Source organism: Canis lupus, chromosome 5 (genome assembly GCF_048164855.1).
Source record: "Canis lupus baileyi chromosome 5, mCanLup2.hap1, whole genome shotgun sequence".
NCBI lineage: Eukaryota > Metazoa > Chordata > Mammalia > Carnivora > Canidae > Canis > Canis lupus.
This window is the reverse complement of record NC_132842.1, coordinates 46,688,589-46,713,077: the sequence shown is the minus strand read 5'-3', so window position 1 is coordinate 46,713,077 and position 24,489 is coordinate 46,688,589. Positions and strand designations below refer to the sequence as shown.

Below are 24,489 nucleotides of genomic sequence, written 5' to 3'. Positions count from 1 at the left end.
TTGTTGGCAAACGAGAAGAGCAATTTCATACGGTTTAACCAAAACATCACTTGGAAAGTTTTCTATCAAAATGACCTTAATCATAATTTGACTGCAGGTTTTGTTGTTGTTGTTATTGTTTGGTTGTCTTGTTTGTTGTTTTCTGGAAGTAAAACCAAGGCAAGGAATTCTTCACCACCACTCCCCACCCCACACATACACCGCCAGAGGCAGTCGTTGGTCTGTGTTTTAGCGCCCTCTAGTGACACGAAATGTACTTGGAATGAAAAACAATCCTCAAAATTCTTCGTTACTTTTTTAAGCAGGGGGTTTTAAGGAGAACCTTGTTGCCTCATCTTTTTTGCTTGTTTACAGCAACCTCCTTTTTAAATATTTCCAAGTAATCATTAGGACTGAAGGATACCTTCTAATCTACAACGTTCAGTTATTTGACTTTTTAATGAAGCCCACATTTTTCTGCTATTTTCAGTGAATCCTATTGGTTAATAAGTGTTTAAAAGTATTTAAGAAAAGCTGAGATTGGTGTGTGTAAATAACACTTAATCCTTTTCCTCGGCCAGTACGTGATCCATCTCTGCAAAAGTGTTCCATGGCACCATCATAATTTCTTTCCTGAAGTGCATATATTTCTCATCATTTCAAACGTATTTTTTACCTTGACCGATTACACTTTTGCTTAGAGTGGCCGAAGAAAAAGAAACGGCCTTAATTTTCTAACCATTGAGCTATGTAAGGGAAAACCACAAGGTTCTTTTTGGTTAACAAGCATTAAGGAGTGGAGAGAAGTATAGGAGCATTGGAGCCCTGACTAAGGTGCTTAAAAGGTTGAATTCAAGGGTAGTGAGAACTGTCCTAAAACAAAAGCAGAGAATGATTGAATCCTGACTCGAGTGCTTGAGTAAAACTGTTTCCAGGTCTGTCCCACAGCCTGTGTGGTACCAGATTCCTCACTCTGGTGCAAGACAAGTGGGAGCGTTAAAGACTACCCCAAGTGCATTGGTGATGTAGCACCTAGAATCAATCAACTAAATCTAGGGCAGTGCTTTCCATAATATTTCTCTGAAACTTTTTTTTTAAGATTTACTTTTATTTATTTGTTTGAGAGAAAGGGGATGCAGATGCTCAAGCCAGAGGAAAGATCCCAAGTCTACTCTGTGCTGAGCTGAGCCCCTCACAGGGCTCGATCCCTCTGCTCTGAGATCAGGACCTGTGCTGAAAGCAAGAGTCTTTAACCAACTGAGCCCCCCAGACACCTCTGTCTGGAACTTTTATTTATGTTTCTGCCATGATCATATGTGTGCCATAGTGCAGGATATAATAATCTTTAATATAAAACTTATAAAGTATTAATTGTCCTATCACAGAAACAGTGGTCTAATACTTGCACACATAAGGCATGATGGATTTACACACTTACTACAGCAGCGTTTGTAAAAGCAAACTTTAGGAGACAACCTAAAAGTCCGCAGAGGAGACAGCCAGAGTACTTCGTATACATTCAAGAGAATGTATCTAGTGACTATCTAAAATATAAAGAACACTAAAATAGTTAAATAGAATAGTACAAATAAATAAATAAATAAGTACCAATATTTTTTAAATTCCCCTGGGCATACCTCCCTGATTTCATCTACCCTGCCCTCTTCTCACAAATAACAATTAATTTTGTTTTTTGTCTTTTTTAATGAGGGGGATACATTCTACATTCTGCCCTTTTGTTCTGTTTAAATTCTGTACCATGTGAAGATACAGATTGTGCAAAAGACATACATTAAGTTTAAGTTAAAAACTGAAACAAAATCATCTGATTTCATATCTTTATTAGTACAGTCAAAAGCCATTTTACAGAAAAGCGATTATAGTATATCTTTCATGAACTAAGGTTTCCTTTCAAATGCGCGTAGAGCATTGAATTACCTGCAGCACTATTTCTGTTTACCTAGGTGTCAAATGCAGTGCACTTACTATAATTTATTAGAAATAAAGTCCTCAGAACTCTGAGGTTAAAATTTTGCCTAGAAAAAGGAGCATTGGGGTAGTGCAATGATCTTATTTAAAATGTTGTATTAGTGTATTTGATTTTCAGTTCTTAAAGCACAAATTAGGCCTGCCTGATTTAATGACAGGGGATCATTTATCAGACTTATTTTCTGCATCATTCAAGATTTCATGCCTAGTGAAAGACAGCGGGCTCTGATGTCAACAGTTGGCTATTTGAATACACCGTCATAGGCAGCATGACCTTTCAGTGCCGTAAGTTTATATGTGATAATGAGCCAGGTTTTTCCAGTGACTGAATTAATCATGGTTGGCACCTCAGGAAGCACCGTTAACTCCTTCAGGGGATAATGCTGTAGGTCACTGTCCCAGGGCATAAACAGCACCCCAGTGACTTATAAGAATTAATGCCAGTTTCAGAAATGTCTGAGACATTTTTGCCTTAGGAAACCATTTATGAAAGAAGAAAGAAAGAAAAAGAAAGAAGAAAGAAGAAAGAAAGAAAGAAAGAAAGAAAGAAAGAAAGAGAAAGAAAGACAAAGAAAGAGAAAGAAAAGACAAAGAAAGAGAAAGAAAGAAAGAAAGAAAGAAAGAAAGAAAGAAAGAAAGAAAGAAAGAAAAGAAAGAAGAAAGAAAAAAGAAAAGAAAAGAAAGACATTTAACTGACTTTAGTCTAAGTCAGTGCCCAATGAAAACATTCTCGATAGAGTTCTGGAACACTTGGGGCAATTATAAATTTGCTTTATATATTTTTATAAATTATAAAAATTATAAATTTTTATAAATTATAAAAATTCCTCCCCCCTCTGTTACCAGTGATAGGCATTGAGTAAACTCCCCATGCATGTGCCAAATCATTAATCTGTTGGTGTGTTGCCATAATGGGCTAATGTTCGCTGAGTTTTTCTGTTTGCCAGGCACTGTCCTTGGCACTTATGCTGTCATTTCATATCATCTTCACAACAACCCTCAGAGACAGCTATCACTATCCTTGGTGGTAGAAAAGGAAACTGAGGCACACAGAGATTATATAACTTGTCTAAGTTCACACACCGAATACATTACAGAGCCAGGCAGCCTGGCCTGTTATGTAGTACCTACTAGGACATTTGAAATCTGTGTTTTAGTGAAACTTCATATTCTGGCTGTCACCTGGATTACCTAGAGTCGCACCTAATACAGGCTCCACCCTGGGGGACACTTGCACATTCTAGTGGAAAGGAAGGCAAGTAAAGCCACTGTAAATTTTCTATCCTAGTTTTACTTCCAATCCTTTTGCCACCTTCTAGTTTTGCACTGGAATTAGAAAAAGAAGGATCTTCAGGGATAGAGGGACATATTGGTATGTTGTGTCTATGTATTCATTTATTCAACACCCTTTTTTTTTTTTTTAGTATCTTCTATGGATCAGCTCTGTGCACATTGAGAGGGGGGTCCCTTTTTATGTGAAGATACATCCCTAAAAATATTACAATTAATGATTCAGATAACCTTTATAAAGAAAATAATTTCTCTTAGAAAACCGTGTAGCAAAGATGAAAAAACAATTAAAAATTCACCTAGATCTCTGACTTTGAAAGTCTGACATTCTTGATGAATATTTGAAGAGAACTCGGGAATATATATATATATATATTTAAAACCCTTAAAGCAAGAGTTTATGATTTTATATTATACTATGTCAAATCTGCATAAAATGCAACAGCCTTCTGTGTTCTGCCTGGGATATTGTTCTGGTGGCTGAGGAATCCAGTAATGTTGTAGAAACTACTGCTACTGTCATCATATTCATAAACAATGAAGAGAAATATCTGGAAAATCTTTGCTGTCTGGCCTCCTAGATTTCAAATAGATACGTATAAACTTCACTGAGGGCTCGAAGATTTTTTAGTGGCATATAAAACTAGATTACAAGCAATATCAAGTTTTCACTTTAACAGACTACTTTTTAAATCATCAAACCATCTTAAATTGCACGAAAGATGGCCGTGCTCCAAGTGGCTTAAAGAATCCCTTTTTGTTGTAGGTCTTGGCCAGCCTGCGAACTGTACGAAACAACTTTGCTGCATTAACTAATTTGCAAGATCGAGCACCTAGCAAGTAAGTTATCCTTTCCCCACTCCTTCTTGCTGAACTTTTAGACGGTGTCTTCTCTGTTGATTGAACTCAGGGCAATATATTAGATTTCTTGGAGTCGTTGCCATGTTGTCTAACCATTTACACTAAGTCATAAGATGTCCTGTTAATTTTCTATAAATACTTTGTAGTGATGGTTCTAATATCAGAAGTGAAGTAGTATGAGAAATAAATACGGTGATTGCATCTGTCAGAAATCCTCTGGCATAATCAGTCCTATGCCCAATTATTTACACTCAGGGTAACTTTATAGTTTTGGCTTACTTCATAAATTAATTATGGACAAAGAATCTCATCAAGACTTAAAGTCAATCCAAAGTCATCCTCTTAATTCTAAGATAACAATTAGTTGGAGAGGCATCATATCTTACCAAAGGTCTTTGATTCTACTGCTGTTACTGAATCTCAGATCCGGAGCGTCATGGGGCAATTATTAACATTGTGATTTCTGTGATAACAGAGAAAGCATTTGAAGGAAGGAAAGCTGCTATGGGACTTGATTATTATTTGGAAGTGCTGATAAAGGCGAAAAATCTCAAAAGGGAAAACAATTTTTCACAGTTAAGTGGAAAACTAAATATTCAAATATTCCTTATTTTGACAATCTATTATTAATAATAACAAGTGATTAAAATTTCAACTCCAAAGAATTTTCTAGAAAAAAACATTTTTAAACTCAATATTAAGAGGACAGTGACTAAAAATTTATTCGGAATTATAACTTATCTAAATGTATAAAAGAATGAAAAATCTGAATTTCCCATCCCCTAGTAATGTAATTTGCCTCCAAAATTCACATGTTCCACAATAAAAAAAAAAAAGCTTGGCCATTATCCATGCATTTCCTGTGATAGAAAAGGTTTCTAAAAAGATCAATATGAATGCCACGATGCAAATAATTCGAATGAAACCCAGAAGTGTCAGTCCTTTGTCACTTTTTTCCAGGTAATGAATTTTTGCAGTCCTGTTTCCTCAGTCTGAACGTTTCTCACCTTCTCCTCCCCACCCCACCCCCACTCCATCTACTGGGCTAACTGTAATTCATACTTTAGGGTGCAGCTTAAATATAATTTATTTGGGGCCATCCTCCCTGACTAACACCCAACATACACACATGGCCACCGGTCCCAAACTTAATGGTATGCCCTACCATTCCTGTCTGGTGGCATCCTGCCCCTAACTGCTATGTTAGTACAGATGGCTCTCTACTCCAGGTGCCTGCCGACTTGTCTGAATGCCCCTTAAGATGTCAGTGTGCAGTGAGCAGGGCTTATATCTGGTTCCCATGTGCAATCCTGGTGTCTAGGTGTAATACCCAGCACAGAGAAACCACTCTGCATGTGCTTGTTGGCTGGAAGAGTGAAGGATAACGTAGCATGTGGAATCTGAGGGTATACTTGAGGTGTTTGTTCATTACCAAACATGTCTTCTGTGCTCCATGGCCATAAAATATCACACTGAGTTCAACAGCCCCATGGGGCTTTCAACTTTTGGTAACTCATAGGTAAGGCCTCCTCCTCTTTGGAGAGTCTCAGCCCCACAGGATGCATGAGATTACCTGGTGTCACTCCCAAAGTTTTTGGTCTCTAATATTATCCAGGAAATTCAGTCAAGATCTTTAAAAGGCAAACAGGAAACTATATAATGCACTTACTCTTCCTTCAGACATGGTCACTTGGGTGTCAGCATCTAAACCTGTGGCAGGCAAGCAGTTGACCAGAAAGGTATGAAGGCATCAGACTGGCCTTCTGTCTCTAAAGAGATGATGTAAAGCCCATTCCTGGCAAGACAGAAGTTTTCACCTGATTTATAAGGACAAAGCAGATTAAAGTGGAAAAGAGTAGCTAGAGGAGGATGGAAACCCATAGCTGATGCCTAAATTTGACTTACTGTATGCCCAGTGACCTCTAACCAAACAGTATTAGCTGATAGACTCTAAATAAAAGCCTTTGTGGTCTCTCTTGTGGTTAATACAGATTCGTTCCTCCTTTACTGATTCACATCAAACCAACCTCTTCAGATATCAGAATAGTAAGATTCAATCTACACATGGCTAAACTCTGCTGTGTTCAGTGACAGTGAAATGGTTCTAACTCCGGCCTGTCACATGATGACCATGAGGGAATCAGAATTTTCCCAGCTGGACGCTTACAGTGCCACTAAAACATTTCCAAGCTTACCCATGGATTTCATGGAAGGCATGTGCTATCTTGCACAATCTACCCTTTTTGTTTGCTCCAGGAAAGGAGTCTGTCCGGGAAGAATGCATGTGAAGCCTAGCCCTTGTGGGTACTCAAATGTGCATAGCTCACTTTGCTAGCCTACTATTGGTTCCTATCACCTTGCTCTTTCATGCCTTTGAGATTTCCAGTTCCAGAGTGGGTTCTGGCTCATTCTTCATTATTCATTTATCACTGTAACCATGGATCAAATGATTAATATTTTCTCCTTGTCATTATTTGTTGAAATATCAAGTTCCCCAGCTGTTGGATTGATATTTAGAGAAAATAATACATAACAAGTTAATAATTTGGTTTCCCAAAACAGTAGAAAAGTTTAAAACTATTTATTTGATACTGTTTTCAGATAAAACGCTTTCTAAATTTTCCACAGAGCAAGAACCACAGTAAGATATAAATTATTTAAATAATAAACTCTCAGCAAGATAACTATATAGAGATCAGATCTAGTTCAGGGTAGCAATTTAAAGCATTAACCTTTCTGTTTTATGAAGCATTTAGCAAGTTTCAAAGTTCCTCATTTCATTTACTAAAAAAGAAAAAATACTAAAATAATTTGATAGTCGAATTTTGGTGCATTTCCAGTGAAATGCAAAACTTCAATCCCAAACTGACATCAATAAACGTAAGAGCAGTGAGGCAGAGCAGATACTGACTGGAAATAAGGCAGTGAGAATTTACAGAGGACTAGATTGCAGTCCCCAAGTAGGAGATTTGTCATCTCAGGAGAGCAGATGTGAACAGGACTTTGCAAGGGCCTGGCATTTGCACAGATGCATGGCTGTTAGTCCAGTTTCCCCAAAACATCCTCAAAATAAGGCAGTGTAGCAGATCGCTGGCCCTAGAACTGGCCCTGAATGGTTGTAGTTAAAAATCTCAGCTCTCTTACCCTGAATGAGTGATTCGCCTTCCCAAAGCTTCGTTTTCCTCACTGGTAAAATTCAAACAATGAGATTACCTGCCTTAAGGTTTCTTTTGGGGATCAAAGTAGATGATTCATCTAAAGTACCCATTTAGCACAGTGTCCCACAGATCGTAAGTATTTGGTAAGTGTTGCTTAAGTGTTAAAGATCACTATGCAGTATCTTAAGAGCTTCCAACTATAAGTATCAACTTTATAAAGTTATATTCCATAAATGATATTCTTTTCAACATAATTTATTAAGCATTGACCGAATGCCGGATAGATTGTTCTGGATTCTGTAGAGAATACAAGTTAGTTTTATAACAGGGTTTTATAGGTCAAGGGAGTTATAATCATCTTGTGAAACTTGGGAAACATCTGAAAACTTAGAGAATACAAGATAGAATCTATTCAAGTACCTTTAGTGTATAGTGTTTCTAAAGTATGGTATTTCTATTGCATCTATTTGGACAAAGCATTACTATACCTCTCTAACGTGCATCAGAGATGTTTCTCAATGTGCAGAAAAAGAAAGGAAAGGGTTTAAATAGCTTCTCTAATTGTAATACAGTTTACAAGGAGTCATTCACTTCTGAGAACTTGTGCCCAAAATAAGAGTTTCTCACCACAGTATTTGGGAAACTACTTGTAGATTGACTGTTTTTCTTTTCTTTTTTTTTTTAATTTTTATTTATTTATGATAGTCACACACACACACACACACACAGAGAGAGAGAGAGAGGCAGAGACACAGGCAGAGGGAGAAACAGGCTCCATGCACCGGGAGCCCGACGTGGGATTCGATCCTGGGTCTCCAGGATCGGGCCCTGGGCCAAAGGCAGGCGCCAAACCGCTGCGCCACCCAGGGATCCCCAATTGACTGTTTTCAAATGCATGAAGTCTGTGTTTGCTCTGTAAGCCCCAGTTTAGTTGAACGTAGTCAATCAATAAGAACTTCCTCCTCTATCATGTCCCTGTGACATTCACTTCAGCTTCATTTGCCCCAAAGTCTGTCACTATGAGATATAATTGTTTTCATTTTTGACATATGTGATCTGAACTATAGTGTAAAAGGTACCTGGGAACTTAACTGGCTAGTCTGAAAGAAATTTCCATTTGCATGTCCTAGCTTAAAAATCATTCTTTAGATTAAAATGACATATCTGAAATGACTCCGTGGCTCCTCAAATTAATATGCACCACATATTTACTGCTGTACTTTTCTCTCTTTGTCAGAAGATCACCCATGTGCAACCAACCATCCATCAACAAAGCCACCATTACAGGTAAGGAAGATCTAGTAGCTTCCTCTTCCTCTGTCTGGAAAAAAAACATGTCTTCCAAGGTTCAACATAAGACTGACCAATTTTATACTGCAATTCTGTAGTTTTAAAGAAATTGGTCCTTGTTCTCTCTATTATCATGTCTCTCGTTGAGCCCACAAGTTGTCCGTTTAAGCTCGTACTTGGGAAATCTTTACTGATGTGCCATTTTTAAAAACCATTTAAGTCTGTGCTTGTACTGAGTTTAATATTGCTCTGGGCATTTGCATTTCAAGAGATAGAGTTACCTTCCAAATGTTGACCATGTTGTTCCCAGGCTTATGCTACCAGCATGATATCAATATGTGGTACTTGGGTTTAATGAAAGTGAAAGCATAAATAAAAGGGACCTTCCTGGTTAAATGATATCCCAGTTGTGTGTAGGAGGGAACCCTATTTCAGTAGTCCTGATTTGGACTTAGAATTCAGAATAAATTTGCTTTGGGAGGGGAGAGGAGAAGTAATTATACAACACAGCACAGTTCAGTGAGATCAAAAGAACAGATGTTTGGGGAAGAGAAGGGGAAGGCAGGATGAGGGACATAAAGTGCAAAAAAAAAAAAAAATATCCTATTAGTCTATTTTGAACACCAGGCTTGACCTCAGCTGAACCAAAAACAGAACAAATGATCTCATTTTGCTGAACCTGAAACCAAATTGAACTCATTTAATCATTTCTTGAAACCCCAATTGATTCATTAAAATAATTGCCTGGAAAAGAAAACCTATGTTTTCTAAAATTATTACCAGAAGAAAATTAACATAGTCTCCAAATTAGCCCAATACTTGATTTGATTCAAGTGCCTTCCTTGGACTCCAACTCAGAATATTCTGAGAGCTCCTTATTAAGTTATTAGTGAGTACACTTTGCTTGAAAGTTAACTTCACTGTTCAGGTCAGCACTTTTCATCTGGTCTCCTTTATAACCACTACATCAGAGTTGATTCTGGAACAGTTGGTAATGCAGTTCTTTTCTGAATGTCTCTTGAATGCAATGGATATTAAATTATTGATTCTCTTCCCCATGCTTATCTTTCAAGATATTATTGGTGATGATTTTCAGGTGTCATTTCATAGCATATGCCTGGCCCACCAGTTTTCTTCTTGTCATTGGTTGAGAGATGGACAGTAACAGAAATTCCTATATATCAAAATAACTTCTTCAAATAAAAAATTTCTTTCCAGACCCAATAAAAAAAAAATTTCTTCCAGAAAGCAAAATTCCATGTTGATGAGCCTATACTGAGATAGGGATGGAGAGGTGAATGGCTTTGTCTCTGAGCACTTGCCTTTTATGTTGAGGGACAAGCAGGCCAACCTTTGTGGCCATGCAGCTGGGGACTCTGGTGAGAGACACCACATGGAAGCTCGTCCCCAGCCCTGCCCTGGCCCCTAGATCTGACCTCTATAAGGAGGGGCCATCCTTCCATCCCTGCTATTTTTGCCATAGGCAAGACTCTGACATTGTGGTTTGAGCAGAATGCAGTGCTATTTTGGTTCCTGAAAGCTTTTGTAGCTTGAGGTCACATATGAGCCAGCCCCATAGGAGCATCCTCCCAGAAGAGCAGCTGTAGGTACCAGTGGAGATTGATTGTTGTGTCCATCAAGAGGTGGTGGGTGGTCAGTGGTCCGGCAGCTGTCCAGCCACTCTGGCAGATGCCTGGAAGTGATTAAAGGGAAAGTAATTGCACTCAAAGAGCACAGACTTTGTCTTAAACACATGTGAGAGACCCTCTAGAAGCTCCCAGACATGTTAACATAGTATTGAGGCCCAGGAACAATACCAGAGGGAACTGAAATCTGGGAATTAAGGTTAACATGGCCTCATTTGTACCCACAAGCTTCTGACCTGGGGCCTAGGGACAATGGGGCTACAGAAATATCTTATCTAGGAAGGGAAACTAATTAACTGTCATTAGCTGCTGAGTGCAGTCGTGTTCATCACAGAGCACACCAGGAAATTAACTAGAAAATGGAAGTCTTTTTCCTTGCCCTCACCTAGCAAACCAAGGTGGAAAAATGGAATGGTGGGTAAGGGAATGAAAGCAATGGCAGGGAAAGATTCCCCTCTCTGAGCCCATTCTGAAAAAGTGGGCCCTTAAAAATGTAAACTTTGACAGAAGTAAGAGTTGAGACACACAGAAAAGTGAAATACTTCCCGCAGCAGCTGACTCTGTTCAGGTCCTACTTCCAAGTCCACCCCCCACCCCACCCCATTGCTGGAACCCAGCTACACCTGTGTGGTGGTCCTGGAAAGGGCGGAGAAGAGTGTTACAAAGAGTCAGTGGGGCACCCCTTTACGGTGAACTTGACCTTCTTGGATATTTTGTTGAGGATCGAGAGGAAAAGTGTAGCTTATGGCAAAGTCTGGGTGAGTGGTCCAAAAGGCTGCTGTGGTGACAGCTCCAGGGACCCCTGGGGGGGTCGCCCCATAGAACATCGCTGACACGAATCCCTGGAATTGTGCAGCATGGGTGCTCTGCCTGTCTAGAATTCAAACCATGCTCTACCATGATAGCCACGTGGCCCTAGGCAGGCCATGTACCTTTCTCTACCTCAGTTTCCCCATTTATAAATTGGTTAACATACGTCATTTGTATGACGTCATTTGTAACATACGTCATTTGTATGACGTCATTTGTAACAGTTAGTGCCAAATTAAATGAGTTCACATGTGGATGCTCTTAGTGCGCAGTGCTTCTCAAAGTAGGCACTCAATGCATCATTTTCTCTTTTGCTTTGCCCTGGTTTTTATTCTCTGTATGGAGAACTAGCAGTGATGGAAAGAATAGGGCAGAGAGATGAAAGAAGGAAAGAATGAGTGAAGACAGCTTGTAGGGGCATAAAATATGGAGTCCCCCCCCCCAAATGGTCAAAATGGACAGATTTCCTTGGTATCTGTCAAAAATGGTCCCTCCAATTGCTCCCAGTGCTGTGCCCCTTCCTCTCCTCATTGCCACAGACATCAGTGCCTTTGTGACATGGGCATTGAAGTATGGTTCAGAATCTTTTTCAAAATCCAAGAACGTACATTGGAGTCATAGCTCTTTGAAGGAGCATAATGAACTCTCTAATGTTTCCACAAATCAACTGATTTTTTTTCAAAAAGAAGACTTAAGAACCTTGACGGTCTACATCTGTCATACTACGTTTTCTAAAGCTTTCTCCCAAAGAACTTAGAATAGCCTTTTCCCCTTTGAGGTTATTCCAGTTGACATGTTTTAAAGCCAGGGAAGTTTGATTTTGTATCACTGGAGTTAAAGCTTGTAAATCACTTGGCAGTTTTTGTTTTCATACCTAATAGGTAAAAAGGTGGTTATGAAATGATTTCACAATTAAAAAAAAAAAAGGTTCCAAATGTACATTTACAAAAGAGTCTTATTTACTAAATAGCTGTTTTGTTCTTTACTATGATGTAACAAAAACAGGGTGTGTGGCTTTTGGAGCCATGGTGCGGAGCGTGTCTCTCTCATGTGCTTTGTTCCCTCATCGGAAGAATGGAGATACGAGTAGCTAGCTCTCCATGCTGTTGCAGAAAGCCAGGGAGATAAGTTAGACCAACGCCAGAAGTCAGCAGGTTATGAGTAACTCCCCAAGTGCTACTTCCTACGACCATAATCCATGCCTGGCATCTTTGTTATTGTTGTTGTTGTTGTTGTTCTTAAAGCAAATTTGAAAATTCAGAGGGTGGAGGAGAGGAAGACATTGATGGTGTATCAGCTTCTCTGGAACATTCCGTTTATGATTGTTTTAAATTGTAAGGACAGGACATTTTTAGGAATCCTTGTATTACGTAGAGCAAGGCTCACTCACCTGCACTGGTCCTTGAGGGACGTAAATAGAACTCAAGAGTGTGTGGAAACATGAGAGGGCAGCAAAGCGTCAGGGATGCCCAAGCCCTCGCCCGATGGGGCTGCTCTGTATTGGTTTTGGAGCACAGCCACATCTCTTTGGAACATAATTAGTCCTTCTGAGCATTTTGTTTTTCAATGATGTTAGCTCAGGAAAGACTCTCTCATAAAACCTTGTCGTGTCTTCACAATATCGCTTTTCACTATGTTTCTAATTTCCATAGTTTCGATTGCTTTATTAAATCATTTTCAAATTAAGGATTTTCACACAAGAATGTAACTCAGAGAAAATTTATTTAAGCTTCTCTATTGTAAAGATGAGAAAAAAGTGAGGGATGCCTGGGTGGCTCATTCGGTTACTCTTGATTTTGGCTCAGGTCATCATCTCAGGGTCGTGAGATGGAAACCTGCACTGGGCTCCGCACTCAGCACAAAGTTTCCTTCAGGTTCTCTCTCCCTGTCCCTCTGCTCCGCCTGCTCATGTGCTCGCTCTCTCTCTCTCTCTCTCTCTCCCTCTCAAATAAAGATGAGAAATCTGAGACCTCATAAGAGCAAATGCTACTTAGACATAGATCCAAGGATAAATATCTGTGAGTCCAGGGGCCTTCTTACACCCCTATGAAATCATCCATCTTACTGGGGTAGCCTCCAGGCCCACCATAAAAGTGTATATTTGGGGAAAGTAAAATAAGAATTAAAGAATATTATTGTAATGATATTATTCTGAGCAATAGATAGAGCATTGTATTTCTTGTATATAAACTTGAAAATTAGAAAATATCATGTCCCACCTTCTCACCAGACAGGTTTTTATATTTAGAGCTGTTTTGATTATATTCACTAAATATAACTGTAGGCCTTCAGATAAGTAGAGTTTGGAAGTCTAAGGCAAAAGCTTTCGACTTGAGATTCTAGAAAATACAAGCTTTTCTCTCCAAGCAATAAAGTAAGTATAACTGCTTACGCTTTACCTCTAGAAGGACACAGGTGGTGCAATGACAAGCATAAAACAAAATTGGTTTTAGCCCAAAAAAATTTTTGGTGTAAGTCTCCACTCCATATTCTTTTCATCTTGAATATTCACAACTACTTAAAAAATGAACGTGCTCTAAATAGAATTTAGTCAGTTGGTAAGTAGAGGATTTAAAAAGTAAACCATCCAAATAGAACTAATCAGTCAAAACACAATGAGAAGAAACTTAACCTTGTACGTTTATTGTTCTTTCTAAAGCACACAGCCATTTCTCCAATTCAATAAGTGGGGGAGAAACAAAGATATTTAACTGGAACAATTATTGTGTTTTATCTGGATAACCATTTAACATTTTGTGCTTATTAAAGAAAAGAAACCAAGAAACTATTTTATGGTGACAGTAATACTAAGTAGTCCTTTTAAGTCTCTGTGTGTGCCTGTGTGTGTGTGTGAGAGAGAGAGAGACAGACAGACAGAGAGACAGAACAAGTAGTGTATATAATATAAAAAGAAATAGATGTAATATGACAGATAATTGAAAGCAAGGTCTGCATAAAGAGGGCAAAAGGGGTGTAGGGGAGAGAGCCTGGGGAAACACTGAGCTACAATGTGTGATAGGGCAGTGTGCAAGAAGGAAGAAGGGGGGGACCAAGCTGTCCATGGAAGTCCTCCTCTACCAGCAGGCACTGCTTCATGTAATTCCTTTCCCCCCCTTTCTTTTAATAAGAGCAGATTGTAACAAGACTATAATAATTGCAGAAAATGAGAGCTCAGTTAGCATTTTTAAGAATATGATTGAGAAATGCCGAGTACATGTGGTTTAATAGCTTGAATGAAAAATTGATGAAGATTGTGTATGTGAATGTCTGTACATTGACTTTTTGGGAAATTTTTTTGCTTATTTTACTTTTACACTCAATACATCTAATGACTACCAAATGTTTTAAATTTTTAAGCCAGGGGTGCCGGGCAGTTCTGTCAGTTAAGCATTTGACTCTTGATTTCAGCTCCGGTCATGATCTCAGGGCTGTGTGATTGAGCCCTGCATCAAGCTCTGCACTCAGCACAGAGTCTGCTTGCCCTTCTCCCTCTGATCCTCCCCCTGCTTGTGTATGTTCTCTCTCTCTCCCCCAAATAAATAAAGTCTTTAAAAAATATTTTTTTAAGCCAAAGGATGTTACTTTTACAAAAAAGTTAAAAGACTTTTCTGGACAAAGCGTTGAACTGAAAGATTTGCTTAAATGCATGGAGCATGACTATATAACTGTTAACACTTATCATCTTTTAGAGGTGTAAAAGTCTGTTTTCTTATAGCTAACTTGTCTTGCCTTTCTATACTTTTATTTAGATTAGTAGAGTATATGTGAAAAAGACCAAGTCTGACACAGTGACTTTTCAATCAAGAATTGAAGTCATATTTGATTTTTTTAAACAGTGAAAAAAATGCATAATCATGAAGAAAATAACTAATTGAATCTCTATTGCTTGAATCTCTGCTCTGGGTATTTTGTTATAACTGTAATTGACATAATTAAATGAGATTGCATATTCATTTAGTCAGCACAGTAAAAAGGTTATGAGTCAAACCATATAAGTCGAAACCCTAGCTTTCCTTTTATTAGCTGTGTAATTGTGGTCAATTTTCTTAAATTCTCTAAGCTTTTATTTTCTCGTCAGTAAATCCTAAGTCAGCAATTGGTACCTAGAATGTATTCAACAAGTGGTAGGCACTATAAATGCTCTCATTTTATTATTATTCTTGTCCATTTGGTGAACAAATGTTTTCTATATGGCCTGCCATAAAGTTGGTGCTGGAGATCAAGAAATGAGTAAAATGTGACTACTGGCATCAAGCAATTCACAGTCAAGGGGAGAAGGAATCGTGACTAATTATGTGCCGGCAAAGGGCCATGATTGAAGCAACTTCAAATATATGTACCACCTATGGAAAGCTCCCTGCTGAGCTTTGACGAATGTAAAGTTCTGCATTTAGGTAGGAGATGATCCTCTGACCCCAAGGGACCAGCAAGAGTAAGGGTAGAAGCACAGAATGCCTGTCAGATCAAGGGACTGGGGATAGTAAAGAGCAAAGAGAGTTGAAAGTGTATGGATCAGCTGCAGGAGCAGATTAAAGCAATTGTGTAAAGAGTATTGGAGCCAGTGTTGACCGTGGTGGACTTTATTTTATGGACAAGGGAAAATCATGAATCATTCCTGTGCAGAGAAGCAAGTATGTATTTTAGAATGACAACGTTGGAAGCAATACAGAAAATGGCCTGGAAAGGGGCACCTGGGTGGCCCAGTCGGTTAAGCCTCCAACTCTTTGATTTTGGCTCAAGTCTTTATTTCAGAGTCATGAGATGCAGCCCTATATCTAGCTCTGCGCTGAGCACGAGTGCCTGCTTAGGATTCTCTTTCTCTACCTCTCCTTCTGCCCTTCCCCCACCTCTATCTCTAAAAAGGAAAGAAAGAAAAAAAGAAAATAAATGGAATGGAAACAGACCAAAAAGCAGAGAGCAGAGGCAGCCCCATACTCATCAGGAGGCTGTTACAGGTCAAGTACCCGCTAAAGGTAATGCAGCTCTGAACTCAGGTGGTGGTGTGGCCAGTGAAGATGAGGGAATGGACTCACAGCTCTTTTCAGAGACCAAGCTGAGAAGACTCGACAGGTGATTAGATTGAGGATTGATGAGAAAAGACGGGAAAGTTGAAGTCATACACACAGATGTTCATCGCAGCACATGTGTATATGCATCAAAGATCGAAAACAATCCCAAATGCTAAATAACATATGAATTCTATTTAGGTACAGAAAAATTCTATAATAAAAAGGTTTTTAAATGATTTATGAGAAAAATTTAATCATGTCAAAATGCTTCTATTTTAAAGAATATATGATAAAGTGCTACGTGGGCATTAGGCACATATTTAACGCATTTTAGTTATGTATGATAGATTTAATTTAAGACATTTCTTAGCTGTTGACTAGTGAGTAGCAAGAGCAAATATAGCTTTACCATTTTACATAGAATCTAGTGACAAGCATGTTTGTATTTCCCAGGTCTCAGTTATCTGTTTGTCTTTCCCCACAGAGAAAAAGCACTGATGAAGTGCTGCCTACTGATACTTCAGTATTAGGGAGCCACAGTGAAAAATTAACTGTATTTTCAAGTAATAATAATAATACCCCTTGGATAGGACAGTATCTACTGAACCTGAGCCTGTGACACCAATGGCACGACTGTTCATTATTCTCCCAGTGATCAGCAAAGCTGCCATGAAAAGAGAGGATCTGAATGTCCACTAAATCCACTGCAGCCAATAACCCTTCCTCACTGCCCTGAGTTTGAAAAGGGCAGTATTTCCCAAGCTCTCCTGGCTAAAGAGATCACCAGGGGTTGGTTGAAGACAAATGTAAAAGGACAGATTTCCCAGACAGTCCAGAAGCTTTGGGATAAGGCTCACCATCTATATTATTAATGAATGGTGAACCATTTGATCAGCCAAATTTGGGAGAATAATGGAATATTGAATGTTGTGGGCGAAAGTACCACTGCACAGTGTTGCCATGACGTTGCTCATAATTTGTTGGAAAATCACTGTCTTTCTGAAAAGTGTATTAGTGACACCCACACCCCCATGTAACAAACAATGCAGTCTAGGATAAACAAGATACTATGTGTGAAGTGCTGTGTGATTAGGAAGGAAAGACAAGGTGATATTATTATCAGTCCAAACCACGTCACTGTGGTCGTCATCACTGGGCTGTCATTGCTGTTATCTCTCAAAATGTATACAAGATTTTAATTAGCTCAGCTCGCTCTTCTCTTGGAAGAAAACGAAGTATCATGTCCATTTTTGTGTAGGGGGTAGGAGCGGGCTTGGGAAATGTTATGTTTAGTAACTGTATCCTTTTTGTCTTCTTAGACACAGTACCAAGTTTCCTTAAAAAAAAATAAATAAAAGAAAGAAAAAGAGAAAGAAAGAACAAAAGCTCCATTCTTAAGTCACTCCCTTTACCCACAAAGTGCTTCCCACCCATATATGCCTTAGAGAATATTCTAAGCCTACTCAGAAAAACATTACTGTGGTGGAGCAAAGCAATGAAAATTCTTTTGGGTCTAATTTCCCAAATTTTACTGGTTAAATGTGACAAGGAATTGTTTGACTCCATGAATCAATGGGGAGTTCACTTCTAGCAGCCTTCTTTCCCCATCTAAGAAAATGTTTTTTTTTTAAATCCATTGGCTATGTCATGACTCCTAATATTAATGAAAGGTAACGTTTTCTGACATTTAATATGTACTAAAGACTCTACACGCATAATCTCCTTTAACCCTTATGAGAGTCCAATATACAGCCACAAATGACAAAGGATAAGTTACAGCTGACTCAAAGGCATATCGTTAAGGTTTCCTTTCTTTAGATTTATTGACATGTGCACAAAAAACATACGCAATTTGTGTCATCTGCCCTAGGAGAGTTATTCCCTAGGTATTTCTGGAATTTCTTTTCTTGTCTTTTATTTTGTTTTTAAAGCAGAGCAGAAAATGAATGTATATGATCCTTTTACTGAATGGATATGAATGCAGAGTAGGACAAGAGGATGGTTAAGGTCTATGGATCCAGACGACCTTTTGGGAAACCCTAAGAATTCAGTTACATAAGCTAAGGGAAGGATTCCTGCCTGGGACGTAGAATTCCTCAAGGATTCTTTAGTTCCCACAGTCCTGACTCCTCTGAAGTACCCGCCAGCGGTGAGAGTGTCCAGGGCAGGAACTGACACAGGGGAAAGGCCGCGTGGTCTGTGTGAGAAGTGCCTCAGGTGGGGTATATCAGAGGTTTGGCAGCCGGGGCACTGGGTCAGGCACAGTGGGCTAAACATCTGACTCTTGGTTTCAGCTCAGGTCAGGATGTCCGGGTCCTGGGATCGAACCCCGCATCAGGCTCTGGCCGGGTGTGGGGTCTGCTTGGGGTTCTCTCTCCCTCTCCCTCGGCCCCTCCCACTCATGCTCACTCTCTCTAAGATAAATAAATCTTTAAAAATTTTTAAAAGGAAGGTTGAGTGCCTGAGACTCGGCACTCACCGTGCTTCTAGGATCACTCACTCTTAACCCCTGAAATAGCAGTTTTTATGGACTGATGAGATTCATCATCTCTGTGTTTTAGATTCACCATAGGCTCTTCATACCCATGATCATTTTCTTGGGTTCTGTTTCTAGCTGTGAAATTCCTGAGCTCTCTATCCTCCGGATGTACTTCCTCTAGATATTTCTAATGTTTAAATAAATATCCAGTGCTATGTAGTGTGTTATCCTCTCTCTCTCTCTCTTTCTCTCTCTCTCTCTCTCTTTTGTGGTTCTCTCTGAGCACCATGGGCACTCTGGAAGTACTTCTAATTCAGTGTATTTTGCACGCCTCACCCCCTCCGATATGTTTCTGATATTTGCTACTGCACACTTGAGTTGTCCACGTGGAGAACCTCATTTCTGCGTGCCCTCTTGGGTTTGCCCTTTCTCTGTTTCTGAAACATGAAAGATTGTGCTTAGGCTCTGAGATCCCAATGAGGCATAAAATATCTCCACTGAGCTTTAGAACCATCATCCTGGAGGTTCTCAGAACTGAAAAAGATAAAATGTGCCCTATTGATTGACAAAGAGCATTAAGTTAAAAGAAAACAGAGGGTTTGTAAATAAATGGGTAGATGAGTAGCTAAATAAGGAAAGGAGGGAAGAAGAACTGAGTCAGGATGAGACGTCTTTTCCCTAGAGAACCAGGAAGCAGTCGACATTGTCACGTAGCTGAGACTGGAGAGGGTCTGGGGACCCAGTTCATGAACTTAGGGAAAACTTAACCAGCACAAGAAAGTAGCAGACAGAGCAGTAAAAGAGGAAATGTTTTCCATGTTACTAGGGAGGGAAACGGAAAAGGACGGGTCCTGGAATGGAGAGCTTGCAGTGGAGGAACAGATGAGGGCTTCTGAGGTGACTATGCGACTGTGTTCTTTAACTAGAATTGTTCATCTAGAAATAGACCTAGGTTTTCTCTTCCTACAGGTTTTTATTTTGAAAAACATTCCAAACTGTTGTAAGTTTTGTTTGCTTGTTTGACATGTAAGTCAGAACCTGGCAGGAGGGAAAAGGGGAATTGGGGTTTCACGGCTTGCTCTCCTGCTCATGCACTTTGTGATCATAGGCAACTTACTCTATGCTCTGAGTCTTTGCTGTTAAAATGGTGAATAACTATAATCTCTCTTGATTTTGAGGATTACATGACATAATGCATGAAGAATATTTGGCACAGTGTCTGGTAACAGTGAATGTTAGCTCTTGCTGAAAAGGTAGGCGAAAAGCACCTTATATATTGAAAAGCATTACAAGACTATCAACAGACACTATTGTGCCATTCATGTTGATCTTAAAAGTAGTTATCTTTGTAAACCGTACCTTTTTTCAGCCCAGCTGCCACCGCTGAGAGCATTTTAGAAATGGTTTCAGAGATATTTCGTAGGCCATATTGGGAAAACGCCGTCTGATTGGTGGATTGTCATGCTTCACTTTTGACCAGAAACCTTATTTCCAATATGATTACCAACCCTAGTCAACAAACAGAATGTCAGAATAGCCTGCATCAGGCTAATTCTAGAAATGAATCCATTCCAAGGAGGAATGGATGTGAAAGAAGTGAAGCCTAGACTCTGAAGGAAGATGGTGTCCTTTAGGATTTTAATCGTAGAGTGATGGCAACGGAATAAACATACCAGATAGGTTTTCCCAGGAGACATTTTGGAAGAGTCTGCTTCATCTGAAGTCAGCCTGTGAGGGGAAAGCCATGATCTCTAGGAGTCTTTTTGCCTCTTCAGTCACACCTTGTGTTCTAAAGATCTTCTCAACCCTGTTCCATTCCCTGGAAACCACTACAAGTCCTGGAGATAAAGAAGGCTAGTGTGTCTCAGCCCGCCAGCTGAGAGAGGGGCCCAAGCCCTCATCGTTTCAACAGAGAGGGCAGCAGAGGAAACCAACCTGGCATTTTGACACTCAGTATTTCTCATGGAGTCTATCAAATTATTACTGGGCACTTCCCGTGTGCTTCAGCATCCTGTCTTGAGGATTTGCACAGTTCTCGCCTAGGCTACCCTCCTCTTAGGTAATGGTGTGTATCAGCAGTGATCCTCTGGTTCCAAGGTAAAACCCAACTCTGCTAACTTAGGTAAAGGAGAATCTAGTAAAATGAAATCTAATCTACTTAAGTAAAATAGAATATTGGAATCATTTCCAATTCCCTGAGTATTAGTGGGCATGCTGGAGGATCAGGGTGGAAGGAATAAATTCCTCTTCAGAATGCTAGAAAGGCACAAATAAAGGGAAATTCTCATAGCAGGAGCAAGCAACCTAGTAAGCCTCCTACAACTGTTTTTAGTTTCTCTGTTCATCTAATGCAAGCGTAAAATTCCAGGAAGGGGTCGAATTGGTCTAGTTTGAGTCTTGGGTCTTGGCTATAGAAGAACAGGGCATCTGGCTTTTCTGCCAGACTGTGTACTAGAATGTGGTACTAAGAGCCTAAATTATGAGGCCAGATTATGTGGATTCATATCTCAGCTCCGCCACACACAGATGTTTCTCCTCAAACACTTCATTTAACCTTCCAGAGCCTCAAGTCCTTCGTTTTTGAAGTGGGCATAGTAATAGTAATTATCTCATAAGGAGTTTATGAAAATTGAGATGATATTTATAAAAAAAATAAGCACAATGCATGGCACACAGGAAGCACTTGATCATTGTGGGCTATGCTCTAATTAAAATTACCCAGTGGAGACACCAAATAATTTCATGAAGCAAATTAGGATACCGTTAGAGAAGGGGAATAAATATTGGTGGATCAAGACTTATTATTGATTATAGTGAGGTAAGAAGGTTGGTCACAACGCACTTTATTTTGCTAAGATATATCTCAGCAAGCTATTCTTTATAACGTTAAGGTTCTTAGAAATGCAGATGACACCTGTTCATTAATGTATCCCTGGGAATCCAGTGTCTCTGAAGGCACAAAAGTGATTTGACTGCCTGGTTATTTGATCCACACGTTTATTGATACCTCCTTTATGCTCAGTTCTATACAGGGTCCCATGATCCGTGGCTCTGGGTTTGCTTATAAGGAATCAAAGTGAGGAATAATTTGTATTCCTGTAATCTTTGTTTAATAGTAATCTAAATGTACTGTAGTCTAATAAGTCAGTACCTAATTAGGTTTACTTTAAGGGATACAGAATAATAGAGAGGGATTGTTATTAAGCCTCTCAACTTTCTAAGAAAAACATGTAAGTAGAGCCCCAGTGTACGGACGAGCTGGGTTTCTGAGTTTACTGGAAGGTTCATTGTTTGAACTTTAGTTATGGATATCCACACAGTGGCATTCATCAGACGCTTCCTAGAAACAGCCTATACCCCATCCCAGGAAAGTAAAGATTTCCCAAGGAGAAAGAATCTGAAGGAGAATTTGAGGTCCCCTGGAAAAGGCACTTTGGTCCATCAGAGGCATGAGATGGACTTAGATCTCTGAAGACAGATGGAGGGTCACTAAAGAACACCACACAATCTACTCATTTGGAACATCAGCATTATGGTGAGGAGGGCCCAGCGAGGGCTATGGGCAGCTAGACTGAGTACCACACACTGTGGCAGAACCACATAGAACCTCACTGGCCTTATGGTGGCTACCTATGGAGCCACTGAGGCACTGAATCTCTTGACTAGATCCTTCCACTTGGCCCCACACTCTGAAGAGCTTCTGAAGCCACCCAGCTCTTGTCTCTGTGTCTAAACCTACCATCTCTGTCCAAACCCCAGATCTGACCAACTCTGGCTGGTCTAGCCAACCCCACCATGCCATGTCACCCAACACAAGGAAGGCATTTTGACTAGAAACTGAAAGTAGAAGACACTTAGTGTTACTTTTTTTTGAAGGGTATGTATCTTTTACCAGGGGAACTACTAGGCATGGTGGAGGGTGGGAGAAGGTGGCTTCGAATTTATTCAGTCAATACAGAGAATCTTGGCTATGCCCCTTATTAACCATTTCACTTTAAGCGACTTATTCTCTGAGCCTCTAGTTATCAACTATAAAATGTAGATTAATAACAAACCTATCATTAGGATTAAATGAAATGAATAAGCACCACGCCTAGTATCTGGCACATAGTAGGGACTAAAAAATAAATTCTAATTCTTGAATAAACCTTTTTTTCCCCTTGAATGTACAGTAAGTTTCAGAGGTAAATGAATCATCTTTACAATTGGAAGCTTTACATAAAGAAGAAAGAAGTAAACAGCTAAATTTCTCTTAAAATGATTTTCCTTTACTAACTTGTCTTCTATTGTCTGTCTTCATACAAACTAGCTATGCCTGCAAAAATGTTTCCATGGCCAGTTCTTTTCTACATGTTTAAATTCCTAATTGTGCACACAATCTTAGTCACTATATTTTCATGTGCAAGCAATTAAGACTCATTTAACAGCCCTCCCTCTGGAAGGTTTTGTTCTCCATCTGCCATAAATCAGATTCCTTAGGAACATGTTTGATTTTTAAACAATGTGAAAGTACTGTTCATTTTGTTCAAATTTCATTTATGTACCATTTTTTAAAGTGATGTAAATGGACAGCCACAAAAAGCTCAGCAGCTGGTCAAAACAAGACATCAAAGAAACCATTGAATTGGGGCAAAAAATTAAAAAAAAAAACTAATATGCTAGGACAAAGCCAAATAAAAACCATAGTCTGATAAACATTCCTCAGACACATTTTGCTCATATTACTTAACAACAGATTTAAAATATGGGAAAATGGGAATGCACTGCTCTTCCCAGTCTTGAGCTCACGGTAATGTATGTGAGGAAAAATAGCGAAAGCAGCCAGAAGGAGGAAAACAGAAAAAGATTAGATTCGTAAGTGTTTTTGGAGAGACACGTTTAAGTAATAATAACCACAAGACTCAAACAGATTTGTTAGACACTTTTGTTCATTTAAAAATACTTTGGTGAGTATGCTTCTCCTTTACCACAGGTGAAGTCCATTTTAGTATGTTCAGTGACCTTCTTTGGATTATCAAAAAGAAATTAATGCATAGTCAAATTAAGAGAGAAAAATAATTATTAGGTTCTGTGCTCATTTCAGCAGCATATATACTAAAATTGGAATGATACAGAGAAGATTAGCATGGCCCCTGCCCAAAGATGACACGCAAATTTGTAAAGCATTCCTTTTTTTTTTTTTATTTAAGAAAAAAGGATCACTAAATTCTCAATACAAGTGCCTGTGTACTGGTAACTTAAACTCAACAAAAATTTAAAAAGAAAAGGATTATTTTTTCTTAAAGGTTTTCAAGATTAAATGTCACTATTTGAAGACGTAGCCTGCAGAAAATATTTTTCTTTGCCTAAACGTTCCATTGTTTGGGACTTGAAACAAATCACCAACATAGCTAATGCAGTAAATCCCCATTTATATATCAATAGAAAATTTTGTCCACCAGCTTCCTAAGGCTTTATAAGCTGAATTGTTTTGATACCATTTGATGAAAGGTTCTGTAAAAGTTCAAAGTATTGTTGTTAATTTGGGCAGTCACACCTGCACATTTAAAATGCCTTTGTGCAAAGTGTAGCCCAATCTGCTTTCAAATCAGACCTTCAAAGAAGGGTAGATTCATAAGTGTGACAGATCCCCTTAGGTGTTTCCCTACAAAGAAAAAGTAAAACTAAGAGAGCCACTCCCACCCCACCATCTTTGTTTAAGCCTTAGCATCAAATGGCACCTCTAAAAAGAAACGCAGAGAGAACGTTAGCACCTCTCTGCTGGAGATGTTAAGCAAGATAAGGAAGGTCTTCTGGAAGAAGTGGCTCCTAAGAATTATGAAATAGTTGTTAATAAACAGAAGGGAGAAAATGGAAATGGAGGGAAAGCATACTTTAAGAGCAGCTCAGCTCAGAAATCATAGACATGTGTACGGGTATTAGTTCCATTGTAGGGTGTAGTTAAGAGTCAAATGAATGTTGCGCCAAGAGTTTAGGGT

At 39.2% G+C, this 24,489-nt stretch overlaps 1 protein-coding gene and 1 non-coding gene across 42 annotated transcripts in view; both read left to right on the top strand.

Moving 5' to 3' along the window:
• The window catches only part of PDE4D (phosphodiesterase 4D), a 1,448,272-nt gene that overhangs the window by 1,244,897 nt on the left and 178,886 nt on the right, over nt 1-24,489 (top strand). For 39 of the 41 annotated variants that reach the window (XM_072826549.1, XM_072826537.1, XM_072826539.1 and 36 more), the window contains 2 exons: nt 4,025-4,098; nt 8,515-8,564. In XM_072826549.1, coding sequence (XP_072682650.1) covers nt 4,025-4,098; nt 8,515-8,564 — 124 coding nt within the window. Of the gene's footprint in view, nt 1-4,024; nt 4,099-8,514; nt 8,565-14,431; nt 23,162-24,489 lie in introns of those variants that run through there. The other 2 variants (XM_072826572.1, XM_072826573.1) reach the window with 1 other exon arrangement.
• On the top strand, nt 23,582-23,688 carry LOC140634581 (U6 spliceosomal RNA). Its single transcript, XR_012032006.1, has one exon. It is a non-coding gene; the product is annotated as a U6 spliceosomal RNA (small nuclear RNA).